This window comes from Dasypus novemcinctus, chromosome 18 (assembly GCF_030445035.2).
Source record: "Dasypus novemcinctus isolate mDasNov1 chromosome 18, mDasNov1.1.hap2, whole genome shotgun sequence".
Lineage (NCBI taxonomy): Eukaryota > Metazoa > Chordata > Mammalia > Cingulata > Dasypodidae > Dasypus > Dasypus novemcinctus.
The window spans coordinates 83,972,284-83,989,910 of NC_080690.1; the positions used below are offsets into that span (position 1 = coordinate 83,972,284).

The 17,627-nt window shown below is 43.7% G+C and overlaps 1 protein-coding gene across 2 annotated transcripts in view; it reads left to right on the forward strand.

Moving 5' to 3' along the window:
- Window positions 1-7,674: 7,674 nt before the first annotated feature.
- Window positions 7,675-17,627, forward strand: part of ZNF582 (zinc finger protein 582) — a 39,090-nt gene continuing 29,137 nt past the window's right edge. Inside the window, exons 1-5 of one of the 2 annotated variants that reach the window (XM_004480118.5) lie at window positions 7,681-7,767; window positions 9,615-9,679; window positions 9,776-9,859; window positions 11,092-11,218; window positions 11,716-11,811. In XM_004480118.5, coding sequence (XP_004480175.2) covers window positions 9,851-9,859; window positions 11,092-11,218; window positions 11,716-11,811 — 232 coding nt within the window. In that variant the 5' untranslated portion in view covers window positions 7,681-7,767; window positions 9,615-9,679; window positions 9,776-9,850. Of the gene's footprint in view, window positions 7,768-9,614; window positions 9,680-9,775; window positions 9,860-11,091; window positions 11,219-11,715; window positions 11,812-17,627 lie in introns of both variants that reach the window. The other variant, XM_058280925.2, reaches the window with a different exon arrangement.

The following is a 17,627-nucleotide window of genomic DNA, read 5'->3' on the forward strand; positions in this document are numbered from 1 at the left end:
TGGACCAGCAGCAGGCAGAACTTTCTGATTCCTCAGAAGGAACTCTCATGGGGAGCCCACTGGCATGCCAGAGCAGTGCTTATCATTCTAGGAAGACTGAAGAGACACCCTTTTAGTCTACTGACCTGGCGTACCAGAGTTCCAGCCTAACCAAAGTTCACCATTTCACACAATTCAATACCACCATCTGGAGGTGTGAAAACATACACTGGCATCTAATAAGTGGACAAACACTAAAAAGCCATGGCACACAGACAGAAACACAAAGCCCATCAATTTGATTCATAATTTTTGCTTCTCTGGTATGGCCATTTCCAAATATTCTACTTTTTACTTTTACTTTTAGGAAGTTTCTTTGTTTAACTTTTGGGAAGTGCTGTCATAGGCTCTGGGGGGAGGGGGCTTATCTTTCTTTATGTCAGAGGGAACTGAGTTACAGCTAGTTAATTATTGCAACTTTAGCAAGGGGGAACTTCTAACAGGATTCTTTGCCTACCCTTAAACAAACTCAATTGCAATCCAGCATTAAAATTAAAAGACAGGCGGCAGACTTGGCCCAGTGGTTAGGGCGTCCGTCTACCACATGGGAGGTCCACGGTTCAAACCCCGGGCCTCCTTGACCCGTGTGGAGCTGGCCCATGTGCAGTGCTGATGCGCGCAAGGAGTGCCGTGCCACGCAGGGGTGTCCCCTGCATAGGGGAGCCCCACTCATAATGAGTGCACCCTGTCAGGAGAGTCACCCAGCGCAAAAGAAAGTGCAGCCTGCCCAGGAATGGTGCCACACACACGGAGAGCTGACACAACAAGATGACGCAACAAAAGGAGACAGATTCCCGGGCCACTGACAACAACAGAAATGGACATAGAAGACGCAGCAAATAGACACAGAGAACAGACAACTGGGGTAGGGGGGAAGGGGAGAGAAATAAATAAATAAATCTTTAAAAAAAATTTAAAAGACATTTCTGGCTAAACTTCTCCATTGCTCAATTCATATTCAGACTAAGCTTTATGACAAAAACCAATTCATTTTTCTGTAACCAAGATCTTTCAAATTTAGACCAATTCTTAAGGATGCATCCCAGTGGAAATCACTGGAATATTGATGCCTCATTTCCTATGGCAGTGGATAGAGAGAAAGAGCAACCAAAATAAAGGCACAAGAGGCAACAGGCCTTTTTCTTAGGGAGGTAGGGAGCGGGACTTAAACCCATCAACACCTCTTCCACTGTAACCAAAGCTTCCCTATCTCAGTGAAGGCAAAACCAGATGCCAGCCCACAGTCACCTAAAACCAAACATTAGGTTTTTTTTTTCTTTCTTTTTAGACCTGGAGAAGATGGCATCCCCCAAAACTTTTGCTTCCTCTTGGGAGTTGATCAGGCCCCCCTTCTAATGTTCACAGATAGGCTTTTCTTATATTATGCCCCCGGGGGTCTTACCCATTTGGCATGCAGAGCTCCTTTTTCATTCTCAGAATTTCCTTTAGACCCTTCAGTGCCTCTGGTATTTTTTCCAGAAGGGCTCTAGTGGAGCCCACAACCTCTTTCTGAACTAAAAGGGGTCCAGGAGCACCCTGGACTAGGGTTCGCCTGGGCCCTCCTGACTTCCTCAGAGGCGTTAGAAAGGGGCAATCAACTGTTGCCATCTCTGGCCTTCATAGCGATCCCAGACGAGCCCCCAGGAAACTTGGATACAGAATGCACGTTCAGTCTACATCCTTTCTGAATATTCAAAGCTTTTAGGGTCTCTATCATTTAGTTGGCTTTCCAGAAACTAGGCAAACTTGGATACAGAATTAGGTAAGTTTGATCGTGCATAGGTTATATTACTACAATGTACAAAAAATAGTTCCAAAATCAATACAACCACCTACTGTGAAAATAAATCTACCAAATCCAGCTTAGGAGTTGCTTGACACTTGTATGGTTTAATTTAAACCTTGATCCATTTGGAGTTTATTCTTTTGCATGATATGAAGTATGAATCCAATTTTCTTTTTTCCAAATGGCTATCCAGATGTTCCTCAACATTATTCATTTAAAAGTCCATCTTTACCCCCAGCGATTGATCATCTTTATTATACACCAAATTTCCTTCTGTATTTGATAGTATTCTATTCTATTGTATTCTATTCTATTGTTCTGCCAATACGTATGCCAATATCACACAGTTCTAATTATAGAAGCTTTTTAGATGTTTTAATATATAATAGGGTATTCCTAGCTATTTTAAATTTGAACTTTAGTATCCATTTGTCCATTTCCAAGGAGGGAAATAAGGTTTTAGATATTTTCATCAGGTTTACGTTAAATTTCTAAATTAACTTAAGGAGTAACATCTTTGAGACATTCTATCCAAGAACCCAGGATGTCTTTTTTGACAGCCTAGAAGAGTCTACATATTAACTTTGAGAATTTTATTAGACATCTGAGTGGAGCTATTGAGTAGGTGATCTGCTATATGATTCTGGCACTCAGATGAGAGCTTTCAGCTGAATATACATATTTGCTGGTAGTGTACAGATGCTAATTAAGACTATAAGATTGCAAAGGGAGTGAATGTAGATAGAGAAAAGAAAAGGTCAGGGTTCAGCCCTAGGACATTACAAAGTTAAGAAATCAAGGAGGAAAGGAAGATATAGAAAAGGAAAAGTGGGAACAAACAGTGAAATAGGAAAACAAGAACAGCAACCAGAGAATGCAGTATATAGGAAGCTAATTAAGGAAAGGGTATCAAGAAAGGAGTGATTATGTCAAATGTTGATAGGTCAAAAGTTCTAGAAGAAAATATATTTTATGTATTCTTGGGATGAGGAACATCTTTTAAAACATAATCCAGGGAAGCAGATGTGGCTCAAGCAGTTGGGTACCTGCCTACCACATGGGAGGTCCTGGGTTCAGTTCCCAGTGCCTCCTAAAGAAGATGAGCAAGACAGCGAGCTGATGCAACAAAGAGACACAAAGAGGAAAAACACAATCAGAGACACAACAAGCAAGGAGCAGAGGTGGCTTGAGTGACTGGGTGACTTACATGGGAGGTCCTGGGTTCAGTTCCCAGTGCCTCCTAAAAAAGCAGATGAGCAGACACAGAAAGCAGTGAGTGCAAACAATGAAGGGTGGGGGGAAAAGAAATAAATAAAACACATCTTTTTTAAAAATGCAAAAAACACTATAAAGAAAAAGATTGAAATATATAACTACATAATAAAAATGTCAATGGGAGAAAATGAAGATAATAAACAAGGGAATATTTTACTATTTCTAAAACATATGAGACAGATGATCCTAATAAGTCAAGAATTTTGAAATTGTGAATTTAAGCTGACAACATTCCCTTAGTAAACTGGAAAAAGCATATGAAATAAGCATATTTCAATAACAAAAAAATGGTCAGTAAATATTCAAAAAGATGCTCTTCAAAATCAGTAATGAAGAAAGTGTAAAGCATAATAATGATAGCATTATTGTATTCTTTGATTGTATTAAATTCAAAGGTTTTACATTTACTTGATTAAATCAAGATTAGGGCTTTCATTTGACCAGGTCGTTAGGGTGACTCGGGGCTGAGTTCTCACCTTCTTGGTGGGCTATATAAACGGACATTCAAAGAGAACACACAGTAGAAGACTCAGCAGAGGAGAGAATTAGTTTTGATGCTGGAGGTTTAGGGAGAGCTGAGCCACTCGCCTGACAGTTTGCAGCTGAAGAGAACAAAGCAGCTGAGCCCTGTGCCAGCCTCCAGCTGAGATCTGGAGAAGCTGGGCTCACGGAGCCTTGAGAGCAGAGAGGAAGGCTGAGCCCTTGCAGGTGTTGCCCACCACCTTGCTTCAACACGTGGCAGGTAATTTAGGGTGAGAAAGCAACCCAAGGTTGGACTCTTCAGGGCCTTGTAACTGTACGTTTTTACCCCAAATAAATATCCTTTATGAAAGTCAGCAGACTTCTGGTGCTTTGCTTCAGCACCGCCTTTGGGCGATTAATACAAACGTTATTAGGGCTGGCAGTGGTGTGAAGAAATAGACACAGCTCATACTCCGCTGGCTGGATTACAGAAAACACAGATTTACAGGAGAGCAATTTTGCATTAATAAAACTATATCCTTTCAGGAAGCAGTTCCATTTTTAAAATTTTTTCCTAAGGAAATAACCGAACATGACAATAGGAATAAGCACAGAAGTGGAAATATACTGGGAAGCAAGGTGCCTATGGAGGGAAAAGGTTTAAAAAACAATAATAACAGGAAAAAACCTGAAAAAATTATACTGGAACAGTATTCACCCTTTATATTGTTAAATTAAAAAATGCATTTCTCAGGACTGAACAATTCATGTGAGACTTAAAGAAAAACCCTGTCATAACACAATACATAGACTCCAAAAATGTCAGTAGCAGCATGAAATGTAAGGTCACAGTTAATGAAACACTAATGAAATGCCAGAGGAAGCAGATGTGGCCCAAGAAAGAGTTCCCGCCTACCACATGGGAGGTCTGTGGTTTGATTCCCGGTGCCTCCTAAAGAAGACAGCGAGCTGGTGTGATGGGAAGGTACAGCAAGGTGACTCAGCAAGACGATGCCACAAGAGACACAAGAGGAAAAACAAAATGAAGAACACAACAAAGCAGGGAGCAGAGGCTCCTGGTGCCTCCTGAAGAAGACAAGCAAGACAGCCAGCTGGCAGGATGGGCAGGCGTGGCAAGCTAACGAGACAAGAGACATGAAGAAAAACATAATGAGAGACACAACAAAAAGCAGGACACAGAAGTGGCTTAAGGGTTTAGGTGCCTCACTCCCACATCAGAGGTCCTGGGTTCAGTACCCAGTGCCTCCTAAAAGGAACAAATAAGACAGACACAGCAAGTGCAAACAACCAGGGGGTGGGGAGAAATAAATACATTAAATAATACCAGGTTGTGCTTTTGAGGATCAGAACCAATCACCAATTTTGTTATATCCTAATTTTCACATTATTTAGAGAACTACTTTCATGGTTTTTACCATATTTTTGAATTGTGAATATTTTTAATATACACAGTGGAAAAAAAAATGTCTTTACCCAGACATTAATTTGCCAGTATTTTTGTGTAGAAAAAATTGCACTTTAATGCGTGCGTGAAGATCGTGAGGTTTGAAAGAAAATAACCAAACGTGAACAGTGGTTAGAACCTTTGTAAATGGATTATAGGCATTTAAATAGGGTGGTTAGAGACTCAACCAAGACTTGAAAAGAAGTGAGTACATTAGCCAAGCAGATATAGAGAGAGGAGCATTCCAGGGGGAGGAGCAGCTGGGGCTTGCTTGGCTTGTTTAAGGAAAAGCGGAAAACGGACTTGGCCCAGTGGTTAGGGCGTCCGCCTACCACATAGGAGGTCCGCGGTTCAAACCCCGGGCCTCCTTGACCTGTGTGGAGCTGGCCCATGCGCAGTGTTGATGCCCGCAGGGAGTGCCGTGCCACCCTACGCGCAAGGAGTGCACCCCGTAAGGAGAGCCGCCTAGCGCCAAAGAAAGTGCAGCCTGCCCAGGAATGGCGCCGCCCACACTTCCCGTGCCACTGACAACAACAGAAGCGGACAAAGAAACAAGACGCAGCAAATAGACACAGAGAAGAGACAACCGGGGGAGGGGGGAATTAAATAAATAAATAAATCTTTAATAAAAAAAAAAAAAGGAAAAGCAAGGTGTTCTGTGGCTGGAATGGAGTGAGGGTAGACTAGTCCAAGAGGAGGACAGGGGAGAAGCCTAATTAGTCTAAGACTAGCATAAGTGCTGACAGTATGGAATGGAAAATGGAGCAAGGATAATTTAATTACAGATAAGTGTTTAATATGTGAAATATGTTCATGACTAATTTCAGGTATGAAAAGCACTTTCCTTAGGACTATGTGGCATGTACTCCTTTTAAAAAGGATAATATCAAAATTGAAAGACAAATAGAAAGGTAAACAACTGAGTAGAACAAGGTTGGAAAATTATGCCCTCAAATTTTAACTGTGATTATCTCTAGATTGTGGGATTATGAACAATAATTAATTTATCCTCTTTTGTTTGAGTACCTTCTAACTTTTTTAAAATTATCACATCTCTTACGCAGATTTTCTTAAAAATCATTTGTTAAATGGAAACAGTTCTATTACATTCCGTAAAATTTTCAGAATTGAAGTGGCCATTTCAACAATTTCTGAATTCCTCTCCAGAAGATTGAGAATTCTGAGATGATATAAATGGTGCAAAGAAAGCTGAGAGAAGGCGGGCACTTAGATGCATGCACGCGCACACACACACACCCCGACGGGATTTCAAACGGAGTTCAGGACCAGTGAATATAGGAAAAATCATTACTTTTTGCAGTGCTCCTCTATTCTCGAACTCATAACACTGTCCCGTACTGTGAAGAAGCCCAGGTAAGACAAATGTACAACTCTTGTCTCCTTGAGCTGTAAGTTTACAGCATGAAATTCGACAATTCTTGCTTAAAATTTGTCTCAATATCAGTAATCAGTAAAACCTAAGCTCTGAGCTTTGATTTTATTACATTGTGCAATTTGATCCTAAGTAGAAAGCTGCAAGCCCAGCCATGACAGGCCTCCTTTTATGGATCAAAAAACCTTTAGATCAGCATTAAAGAACCTGAATGGACCAGCTGGTATTTGCACCCACAGCTGTCTGACTCTAAAATAAGTGCTCTTTCCACTACATCATTGTGCCTGCAATGGAAATGCTGCCTCTGTCTTTTTTTGTTTTAGGAGGTACCGAGATTGAACACAGGACCGTGGACATCAGGTGCTCAACCACTGAGCTATATTTGCTCCCTCTATCTTCTCTTGAAGAGGCTGTGAAGAGGCAATTTGGTGGGTCTCCTGGAAAAAGCATCTTCAGAGACAGAAAGCACCGTCATCCTTTTCAGAAGCAGCAGCAACACTTTGCATAGATTAACTCATTTAGTCCTTCCAGCAGCTCAAGGAGGTACGTGCCATTATCATCCTCATCTTCAAGTGAGGAAACTGAGGCAACGGAGGCAAACCGGACTGGAACCCAGCTCCCGAGTCCACACTCTTAACTACCACACCGCAGAGGTCACAGACGCGGCGGAAAAGCAGGAGGCAGGCGCACTGGCCTCCGGGCCTGCCTCGGGGACACTGTGCCGCCCTGGACAGGGCAGGAGTCGCCTGACGCGGCCCCACCAGCATCCGGGACATCCGCACCCCGGGGCCGGGCCACCCGCCGTGGGAAGTTCAGGGTCCTCGCCTTCCCGCCCAAGTCCCCAGTCGCCGAGGAGAATGGCGAGGGCTGCCACCCCGTAACAGGAAAGCCCCCGGGTTTTTTTTTGTTTTTGTTTTCCATTTTCCTTTATTATTTCACATTTCAACACAGAAGTAAGGTTTTAAAGTAGTGCCCAGGTAAACCCGTGGGCTTTTTGTCCCTGCAAACATTCTCGTAAAACGCTGTTCCACAGCAGTGGTGATTTCTCCGTTACGCGCTTTTGGCGGGTCATAACCCAACCCAGCACGCTTCGCCACGAGAGCCCCGCGTGCCGCCGCTCGCCCGCCCGCGCCTCCGCGCCCGCCCGCGCCTGACCTGGGAGCCCAGAAACTACACTTCCCAGAGGGCGCCGCGGCGCCGGCCAATCGCGAGGCCGCGCCGGCGGACGTTGTGCGCCTGCGCCATCTTCCGGCTCCCGGCGGCAAGTCCGCCGGCGTCGAGGAGTCCCTGCGCCGCGGGCTGCCGGGAGCGCGGTCGCGGCGGGAGCAGGACCCAGAGAGGCGGCAGGTGAGCGGCTCCGGAGCTTGCGAGGCGCTCCGGAGCCCGTGCCGGGGCGGGCTCCGCAGCCGAGCCGGTCTCGGGCCTGGGCAGAACCGGGACGTCTCGCCCCAGGGTCGCTCTGCGGTTTTCCTGGCTCTGAACTACATATCCCGTCGGCCCCGCGGCGCGCGCCCGCTCTCGCCCCCTTTCGGCGTCCAGGCGCCAAGCCCGGGTCCCGAAGCCCTTGACTGTGTGTTGGCTGAAAATGGATGCGGACGTTTTGCATTCATTTGCATGCGTGACTTTTTTTCTTTTCTCTTTGTCTTTTTTTTTCTTTTCTTTTCGCTTCTCTTCTCTCTCTGTCTCTCTTTTTTTTTTTAAATCTGGGACAAAGTCTTGTTTCCAGAGATGTTCAAGGAGTTACAAGACCCCGAAAGATTTAGACTTACTAGTATAGGAGAGCGAATGTTGCTCAAGTGGTTGAGCACCTGCTTCTGACATATGAAATTCCAGGTTGACCCTAGTACCTCCCCTCACCCCTCAAAACAGAATTACTATTGTAGAGGCAGAGACTCTTACACTTGGGAATATTTTAGATGATCTTGTTCAAATAGGGCAATGGGGCAATGGTTGAGTAAATCGCCTGGCATCCATAAAATAAAATATTACAGAACTAATACAAAGAATGCTTGTAAAAGTGTCATAATAAAGAAAACGACTGAATGCTATGCAACATTTGTAATTATTTCATTTACACATTTAGAATTGTTTGTAATGCTCCAGGTGCTGTCCTAAGCTCCTTTACAAAGTTCTACTTACTGATGAACTTACATGGTTAAGTGACATTACTCTGAATATTATTCTTTTGTTTTTAGCCCATGTGTCAGGTGAGGGGTTGATCTGACTTTTCTGCTGACTTTTTTCACAATTACAAAGGCTTAAGTTGTGAATATCTTTCATCAGTTAATGTTGCCCAGCGTCTTTTTTTTTTTTTTTGGTTAGGGTAGGCAAGGGAGTAGAGTTTAGTAAAGGAGAGCAGATGTGGCTCAAACTGTTGTGTGGCTGCTTCCCACATGGGAGGTCCCAGTTTGGCTCCTGGTGCTTCCTAGAAACAAAAATGAGCAAGAAGCAAACAAAGGAAAAATCCAACTCAGGGGTCGAACGCCAGCTTCCCACTTAGGAAGTTGCAGGCCTTGCTACCTCCAAAAAAAACCCCATTTATTAAGAAACTAAGAAACAAGAAAACAGAAGTACACATCCAAGGCATGGGTGCCAGTGAGACAGGGTGAGACAAGCACGGGCCTCCAGGCCAGGTGTTTTTAAGACTTTTCCTTCTCCTAGCTATTTGTGATTCTGATTGGTTGCCCCACCTCCAACATTATTTTTGATAGTTGCTTAACATTCCATTACGTGACTGTGCTAAACATGATTCCACCACTTGCCTATTTGTGGACAGTTATGTACTAATTCTTGGTTCTGTTCTTAGTGAATATTATTGCGCAGGTTTGTGTTCTACGTCCCCATTTCATTTGTTGACTTGAAGCAGGTAGTATCCAGGAGCCCTGAGATTAGGCTGTGGGCCCTTTATGAATTTGGAAGTTGGGAAAACAGCCAGGGAGACTTCTAGAGGTATTACGTTTTGGCAGCCTGATTCTGAGACTTTATCCTGGGCTTGGGCTGTGCGGATCAGGCAGGCACTTTACGCTCCCTGGCCTGCCTAAAAACAGCATTCCTGTCCTTGAGTACCAGTGTGGCCTCTCCTGAGCCTAAGTGGGCATCCTGGGCTCAGATTTGCAACAGCAACAAGGTGGAATCTTGGGGAGCCTAGGGGAAATGGGAGCGAACAGGGCCACTGATTCCCTGTCTCCTTGCAGGAGCTGAAGCTTGGTTTCCTGGGGTTGGGTGAGGACCACAGTATGTCCCAACTCCAATTTTTGTGGTGACTGGGGAACAAAGGGATACAGGATTGTCCTGTGGGCCTTCTGAGGGCTGTGAGGCAAGCCTGGCTTCTCATGTGTGCTCTTTCCTCCCCCAGCTCTGCCACCTCAGGAGTCTGTCCTTCAAGATAGGAACCAGGAAGAGGACTTATCAGCTCTTGAAATTCCAAGTCATGTCCCTCGTGAGTTTTAAAATCACGTAAACATTGCTTTCCTTCTGGAGCTTCCCATCCGGGTGTCATTCAGGAATATGGTTCTCAGGGGCTCCCATTTTATGGAGTATGAGGACCAGGCACCTCGGACCCTCTTTTTGACCAACGCCCATGGATTCCTTCTGTACAACATTCACATCTCCTGATGGCTTGATCTTCTGCCAGGATACCAGATGGGGCAGAAATCCATTTCTTTGTAGGAAAAGGAGAGCTCCCCTTGGAGGAACTGAGGTTTGATGAGATGGAGATGAGTACCTACGAGCCATCACACATGGGAGGTGTTACTGGTTGGTCTTAATTTCAAAAATGTGTAGTGAGATTGGGTTTGGGAAGGTTTGTAGAGTGGGTGTGTGATTGGGGCTTATCTAGGACTCCATGAGAGATTAGATGCCAGAATTAAGGTTCAATTTGAGGTTGAACATAGTATTTGAATCTGGATCATTCTCTGTCACCTTCCTTCAGCTTAAGAGCAAGAGTGAAAATTGGAGAGCTGGAGGTCATGGATCACCTAGGTGAATGAGTTGTTCAGAATCTGGGTGATCAGAGCTTGGAAGAGTCTTTAATAGATCTGATCCAACCTCTGAATCCAAAATAAGACATGGTTGAGTCATTCTTTTCACGTGATAAAAAAAATAAAGTCAGTAAATAGTCAATAAAAGTGCTCTTCATTCAAGTTTTTTTCTCATAGGAAAAATGCTTGTGATCTGTCCTGACATTTTTTCTCTAAGAAGTTCTCAACTTAAATGAATAGCCTATTTTCTAAGATAGAAATTTTACAAACTATTTGGGAAAAGTCCATCAAAATTGTTGTTGTTGTTGTTGTTGTTGTTGTTATTCCCTAAAGGTAGAAATGGTAGGTCTCACATTAATTGAGAATTCATTATATGCCACACACAGAGTAGGCCATGTGCTTTATTACATTATTTTTTGGACTGGGAAAACTCCATTAGTGGATTTAAATTTTCATCCCAGACCTGCGTACAGGGCTTCTGGTTTGTAGTAAAAAGGAATGCTCAAGGATACTTGAACATTGTTTTACTCATGCATAGTTCCTTCTCATCACCCACTCATACCAGGGCCTTCTGCTCCAGCCTTCTTATTTACCATCTACCCTTTCCCGCAGAGACCTTGTCTGTCTGCTCCCAACCCATTGTGAAATATTTCTCTGAAGTACACATTTATATATGTGGCTGTTGTTCCAGGGGTCAGTGCTGTTTAGTGATGTTGCAGTAGTCTTCTCCCAAGAAGAATGGGAAGAGCTGGCACCTGCTCAGAGGGATTTGTACAGAGACGTGATGTTGGAGACCTTCAGCAATCTTGTCTCACTGGGTAGGTGAACTGGCTTCTTCGTTTGGAGATTACCTTCAGTCATGTCTGTTTCTTCCCTTTCAAATTGTGGGTGTCATTTCATTTCCTGACTGGCCATTTTTGAGTAGTTATTTTATTTTTAAAGATTTATTTTATTTATTTATTTCTCCCCGCCCCTTCATTGTATGCATTTGCTGTGTCTGTTTGTTGTGTGCTGGTCTTCTCTTCTAGGAGGCACTGGGACCTGAACTGGAAACCTCCCGTATGGGAAGGAGGCACTAATTGCTTGAGCCACCTCCACTCCCTGCTTTGTTGCATCTCTTGTTTTGTTTCCTCCTGTCTCTTGGTTGCATCATTGAGTGGTTATTTTAAAGAGCAGCTCCATCAGCTGATGCTGCATTTTTCCCAACCCTCAGGTGACCTTCATATGACCCTTCCTGCTCAGTGACCAGGTTCTTGATCTAAATTCTGGGGCCCCTCCACCATAACCAGGTGGCATTTTTTTTCCTCCTGTCCAGGTGTTGCCATTTCCAAACCTGATGTGATCTCCTTCCTGGAGCAAGGTAAAGAGCCCTGGATGGTGGAGAGGGCGGCCACAGGAGGTCTATGCCCAGGTGAGTGAGGCATCATGGGAAGTTAACAGGCCAGCCGGTTGGTAAAGAACCAGGTCCTTTGAGTTAGAAAATCTTCCCTCATAGTTCCTACATTCAGAGGTCAGGTCTCCAGTCACCATCTTCCTCAGCTTGTCATTAGCCGTTGATAAAGGTGATTGCAGCTTCCTGAGACCTTTCTGTGTATTTGGGTCATCACTGCCTTTTGGTTCTCTGCCTGCCTCATTAAATGTTCCTGAGCCTCCTTAGGCGGATGTTCCTTACCTACTCTAAAGGTTGGTGCACCCAGTGCACAGGCTGGGCCCCTTCTTTTCTGTTTATTTCCATCCCTCATGGGTCTTTTCTTTTACCATTTATATCAGTCAGCCAAAGGGGTGCTGATGCAAAGTCCCAGAAATCTTTTTTATAAAGGGTATTTATTTGAAGTAAGACCCTAAAGAGTTGACCTCAAGGCTGCTTTCTCAACAAAATCTCTTACCACGTGTTGAAGCAAGATGGCAGGTGATCTCTGCCTGGTCTCTCGGGCCTTCTCAGCTGCTCAGCTGCCCTGTTCTGTTCTGCTGTAAACTATCAGGCAAATGGCTCATCTCTCTTCTTGGGGCTTTAGCTGTTTGGGGCTTCTCCTTACTGTCACATGGCAGGACTGAAATGACCAAGTTCTCTCCTCTTCCGTATGTCTTCTTGAATGAGTGCCCATTTATATCAGCCCACCAAGGAGGCTGGGACTCAACCCTGAGTCATGCCCTACTCACATGGACAAATCAAAGGCCTGATCTTAACAGGTATTTTAATCAAGACATGTCAGCTGAATCTAATGCATTCAGACAGTATGTATCACACCTAGAGGAACATACCAGTTTACGAACATACTCTCTCTTTTTGGGATTCATAAATAATCTCAAACTGCCATGCCATGCTACGAATATCATCCAAACCTGTGCTAATTTGGAACCATTAGCCGCTTGTGGCCCTTTACATTTAATTTAATTAAACTTGCGTAAATTAAAAAACTCAGTACCTCATTTGCATTTACCACATTTTAAATGCTCAGTAGCCACACTGTGGTTCATGGCTACTGTTTTATACACAGAGAAAATTTCCATCATCACAGAAAGTTCTGTTGAAAGTACAAATTAGTATTTAGTATTTAGCTTCTAGTTTTAGCTTTAGATTTTAGTATCTTGTACTCTAAATACCTGCATCCAGCTGCCTTTTCCACACCTCCACTTAGAATTCAAAGGCACCTTGAACTTAACCCATCCAGTAAGACTGGCTTGGGACTTGGCATCGCTGCCCTTTCTGTATCCTTCCCCTCCAGCCTCAGATCATTAACGCAGTCCAGCACACCATACTTCTGAATGCCATCGGATTTATATTTTTCTTTGTACTGTGTACATTAAAGAAAAGAACTTTGTCATGGTTTTCACATACCTGATGGAGGTTTTCATATCAAGCATTTTAGTTCTAGGCTTCTTGGGATGACAGGTAAGGAAGGGAAGGACTAAGAAAAGAGGCATATCAGGAGAGTCAGAATGTAAGTTAACATTATACACACAACTAGTCAAATACTTTTTTTTTAAGAATTTATTTCTCCCCCACCCCCTTGTTGTTTATGCTTGCTTTCTCTGTGTCTGTTCGTTGTGTGCTCATCTTCTTTTGAGGAGGTACTGGGAACTGAACCCAGGACCTCACATGCGGGAGGGAGGTGCCCAATGGCTTGAGGCATCTCTGTTCCCTCAAATACCTTTTTAATTTAAAAGCAACTATCATCAAAAGGCAATATATGTAAATATATGTAAAAGAAAGTAAAGTCTCACCCCTAAAATTGGTATTATTCCATCTTGGATTATTTTAGAAATCAGTCCGTATATCTACATATATGGCACGTGCACACGTGTGTTTGTATGTGTGTATATATATATATATATTTTTTTTTTTGAGGAGGTACCAGGGATCAAATCCAGTGGAAGCAGGCACTTAACCACTGAGCTACATCTGCTCCCCATAAGTATTTTTTTTTTTTTTTTTTTTTCCAAATATTTTCTGCCATTGTGTTGGCTGCCTTTTCACTCTTTTTTTTTTTTTTTTTTTTTTTTTAAATTTTTTTATTTTTTATTGACTTTGTAACAACATTACATTAAAAATATACATGTGAGGTCCCATCCAACCCCACCCCCCCACCCCCCCTCTCCCCCCCCCCAACAACACTCCCACCATCACGACACATCCACCGGACTTGGTAAGCACATCTTTGGGCACCTCTGCACCTCATATACATTGGTTCACATCATGGCCCATACTCTCCTCCACTCCATCATGTAGGCCCTGTGAGGATTCACAATGTCCGGCGACCACCCCCGAAGCACCATCCAGGGCAGCTCCATGTCCCGAAGATGCCTCCACCTCTCACCTCCTCCCGCCTTTCCCCATACCCTTTGTCCATCATGTCCACTTTTCCCAATCCAATGCCACCTCTTCTATGTGGACACTGGATTGGTTGTGTCCATTGCACCTTTATGTCAAGAGGAGGCTCAGATTCCACCTGGATGCTGGATGCAATCCTCCCACCCTCAGTTGTAATCACTCTAGGCTCCATGGTGTGGTGGTATAAGTATTTTTTTTTAAAGGTCAGGAGAACCGGTTTTTGTTTTTTTTTTTTTTTAAGATTTATTTTATTTATTTCTCCCCACCCCTCACTGTTTGCACTCGCTGTCTGTTTGTCTTCCTTTAAGGAGGCACCGGGAACCGAACCTGGGACCTCTTGTGGTAGGCAGGAGCTCAATCACTTGAGCCACATCTGTTTCCCTTCTGTAAGTTTTTTATATGTATTTTTCACAATCTGTTCTATTCAGTTATCTGTTGAGTATGCTTTTAGAATTAAAAGATATTATTACCATAGCAGTCTAAACATTGTACTATTAGGGAAGTGTGCTCAGAAATGGTTCAGTGATTTGCTCATTATGGTGACTTACAGAGATATCTAAAGAGTCCTGATATCAGACGAGATAATGTTCATGTACACACCGAGATGACTGCATGCTTTAAAAATATTTGCCTAAAGTTGCTCTGGTACAGCTCTCCCATTAATATTCCTAGTGCACCTGTTCAGTTTTCTCCATGTTTCCTTTAGTCTTGTTCCTGGGGGCTGTATCCTTGTGTTTCTGTAACTTCAGGCCACCCTTCATATTTGTATACTCATTGTTCTTTATGTGCTGCGCAGAAGGGCCATCTGCCTTAATGCCTTTCCCTCCACAGAAGACCCAGTTGTTGCTAAAGCCACGGTTAGTAATAGATGCTTTCCCCAGGTCAGCATGAGCAGCCACTCCTCGTCATTAAGTGTGGTTGCTCCAGCATCATATGTTCCCATTAAGATTATTATTCCGGCATGCGTGGACTTCAGAAACTCAGTAAATGGTGCCACGTCTCCTTCCCACATGTCAAAATAGCTAATGTCTTCATTCTTTCTTCCTTTGCCAAGGCAGCTCCCACCCACCTTTCCACCACATGGACCCACCCCTCTGCCCCTTTTAACCTCCAGCTCGCTCTTCTGCCTCCTCCTAGACTGTGTTTCACTTTTTGAGGAACTGCGCAACAATTTTCCACAGCTGCTGCACCATTTTACATCCGCATCAGCAATGTACGAGACTTTCAGTTTCTCCACCTCCTTGCCAATGCTTACTTTGCATTTTTAAAAAATCATATCTATCCTAGTGGGTATGAATTGATATGTCATTGTGAGTTTATTTTTTCATTTTAAACTCTTAATTTTGAAATATTTTCAAACTTATAGAACAGTTACAAAAATAATTGAAACTCCATCAAGAAAAATCTACTGTATGCCCCCAGATACACAGATCCACCAGATTTAACATTTTGCCACCTTTGTCATATCATTGTATCTTCTCAATCTGTCAATCCATCTCTCTATCCATTTGTTTATCTACTTATCAGTTCCTATTCTGAACACTTGAGTGTAGGTTATATACCTCATGCTCCTTGAACTTTTATACTGTCACGGACATGTCCTAAGAACAAGGATATTCACTTATGAGTGCAGTCATCAAGGTTAAGAATTTTAACACTGATATAAAGCTTACATAGTCTGTTTTCCATATGGTCCAATTATGTCCTTTTGAGCTTTCTCTCCTCCCTTGTTAGATCCTGTCCAGGATCATGTTGTATTACCTTTAATTGTCATCTTCTCTTTAGTTGCTCTTTTTTCCTTTTTATTGTGGGAACATATATACAACCTAAGCTTTCCCATCTCAAGCACTCTCAAGCATACCATTCAGTGGGACTGATCACATTCACCAGGTTGTGGTATCTTCACCACTTTCCATTACTAAAACTTTGCCATCTCTCCAAACAGAAACCCTATGCCCATTTCACATTTTCCCTGCCCCCCGCCACTGGTAATCTATACTCCAATTTCTGTATATTATGAGCTTGCGTACTCTGATATTTTCTCTGATATTTTCTTTGTTTCTCTTAAACTTACCCTAAGTCTATGAAAATTTCATTTGCCTTGATACCAAACCTCACTTCAATAGTGTACACAGTGTTTTTATACTCCTCCATTCCCCCATTTTTATGTAGTTCTTTTCACACATTGCATATTTATTCTCTGTGAGACCAAAACCACTGACTTCTTATTACACCTTACGCATTTGGCTTTAGATCCTATAGAAAGTAAAAAGTGGAATTGCAAACCAAAAATACAACAGTACTAACATTTATATTTACTATGTTGTTACCCTCACTGGAGCTCTTTATTTCTTCTTGTGGTTTCAATCTATTGTCTAGTGTCCTTTCCTTTCAATCTGCAAAACTGTCTTCAACATCTCTTTTAAGGCCATCTGGGGTGACAAACCCCTCAGTTTTTACCTGGGACCATCTTAATCTCTCCCTCATCTTTGAAAGATAGTTTTGCTAGATATAGAATTCTTGGTTGGCAGCTTTTTTGCTTTTAGCACTTTAAATACGTCCCCCTTTGCCTTCTGGCCTCCAGGTTTCCAAAAAGAAATCAGCATTTAATCTTATTAAGGTTCCCTTGAACATGGTATGTTGCATCTTTCTTAACAGCTTTCAGAATTCTGCCTTATCATTGGCATTCAGCAGCTTGATTGTAGTGAGTTGAGGGGTGGTTCCATTTCATTTACCCTGCTTGGAGTTCACTGAGCATCCTGGATGTGCATATTCATGTCTTTCTTAAATCTGTGGCGTTCTCACCCTTTGTTCCCTCAGCTGTTCTCTCTGCCCTCTGCTCCCTTCTGGTGCGCCTGGTGGTCTCAGCAGGCTCCTCAGGTGGTGTCCTATGCTGGTGCTCCTGGTGGTGTTGAGGGGGCTCTTCAGGTGGTGCCCTACGCTGGTGCTCCTGATGGTGTCGAGGGGGCTCCTCAGGTGGTGCCCTACACTGGTGCTCCTGGTGGTGATGAGAGGGCTCCTCAGGTGGTGCCCCTATGCTGTGCACCTGGTGGTGTCAGCAGGCTCCTCAGGTGGTGCCCTACGCTGGTGCACCTGATGGTGTTGAGGGGGCTCCTCAGGTGGTGCCCTACGCTGGTGCTCTTGGTGGTGATGAGAGGGCTCCTCAGGTGGTGCCCTACACTGGTGCTCCTGGTGGTGATGAGAGGGCTCCTCAGGTGGTACCCTATGCTGTGCACCTGGTGGTGTCAGCAGGCTCCTCAGGTGGTGCCCTACTCTGGTGCACCTGATGGTGTTGAGGGGACTCCTCAAGTGGTGCCCTACGCTGGTGCTCATGCTGGTGTTGAGGGGGCTCTTCAGGTGGTGCCCTCCGCTGGTGCTCCTGGTGGTGATGAGAG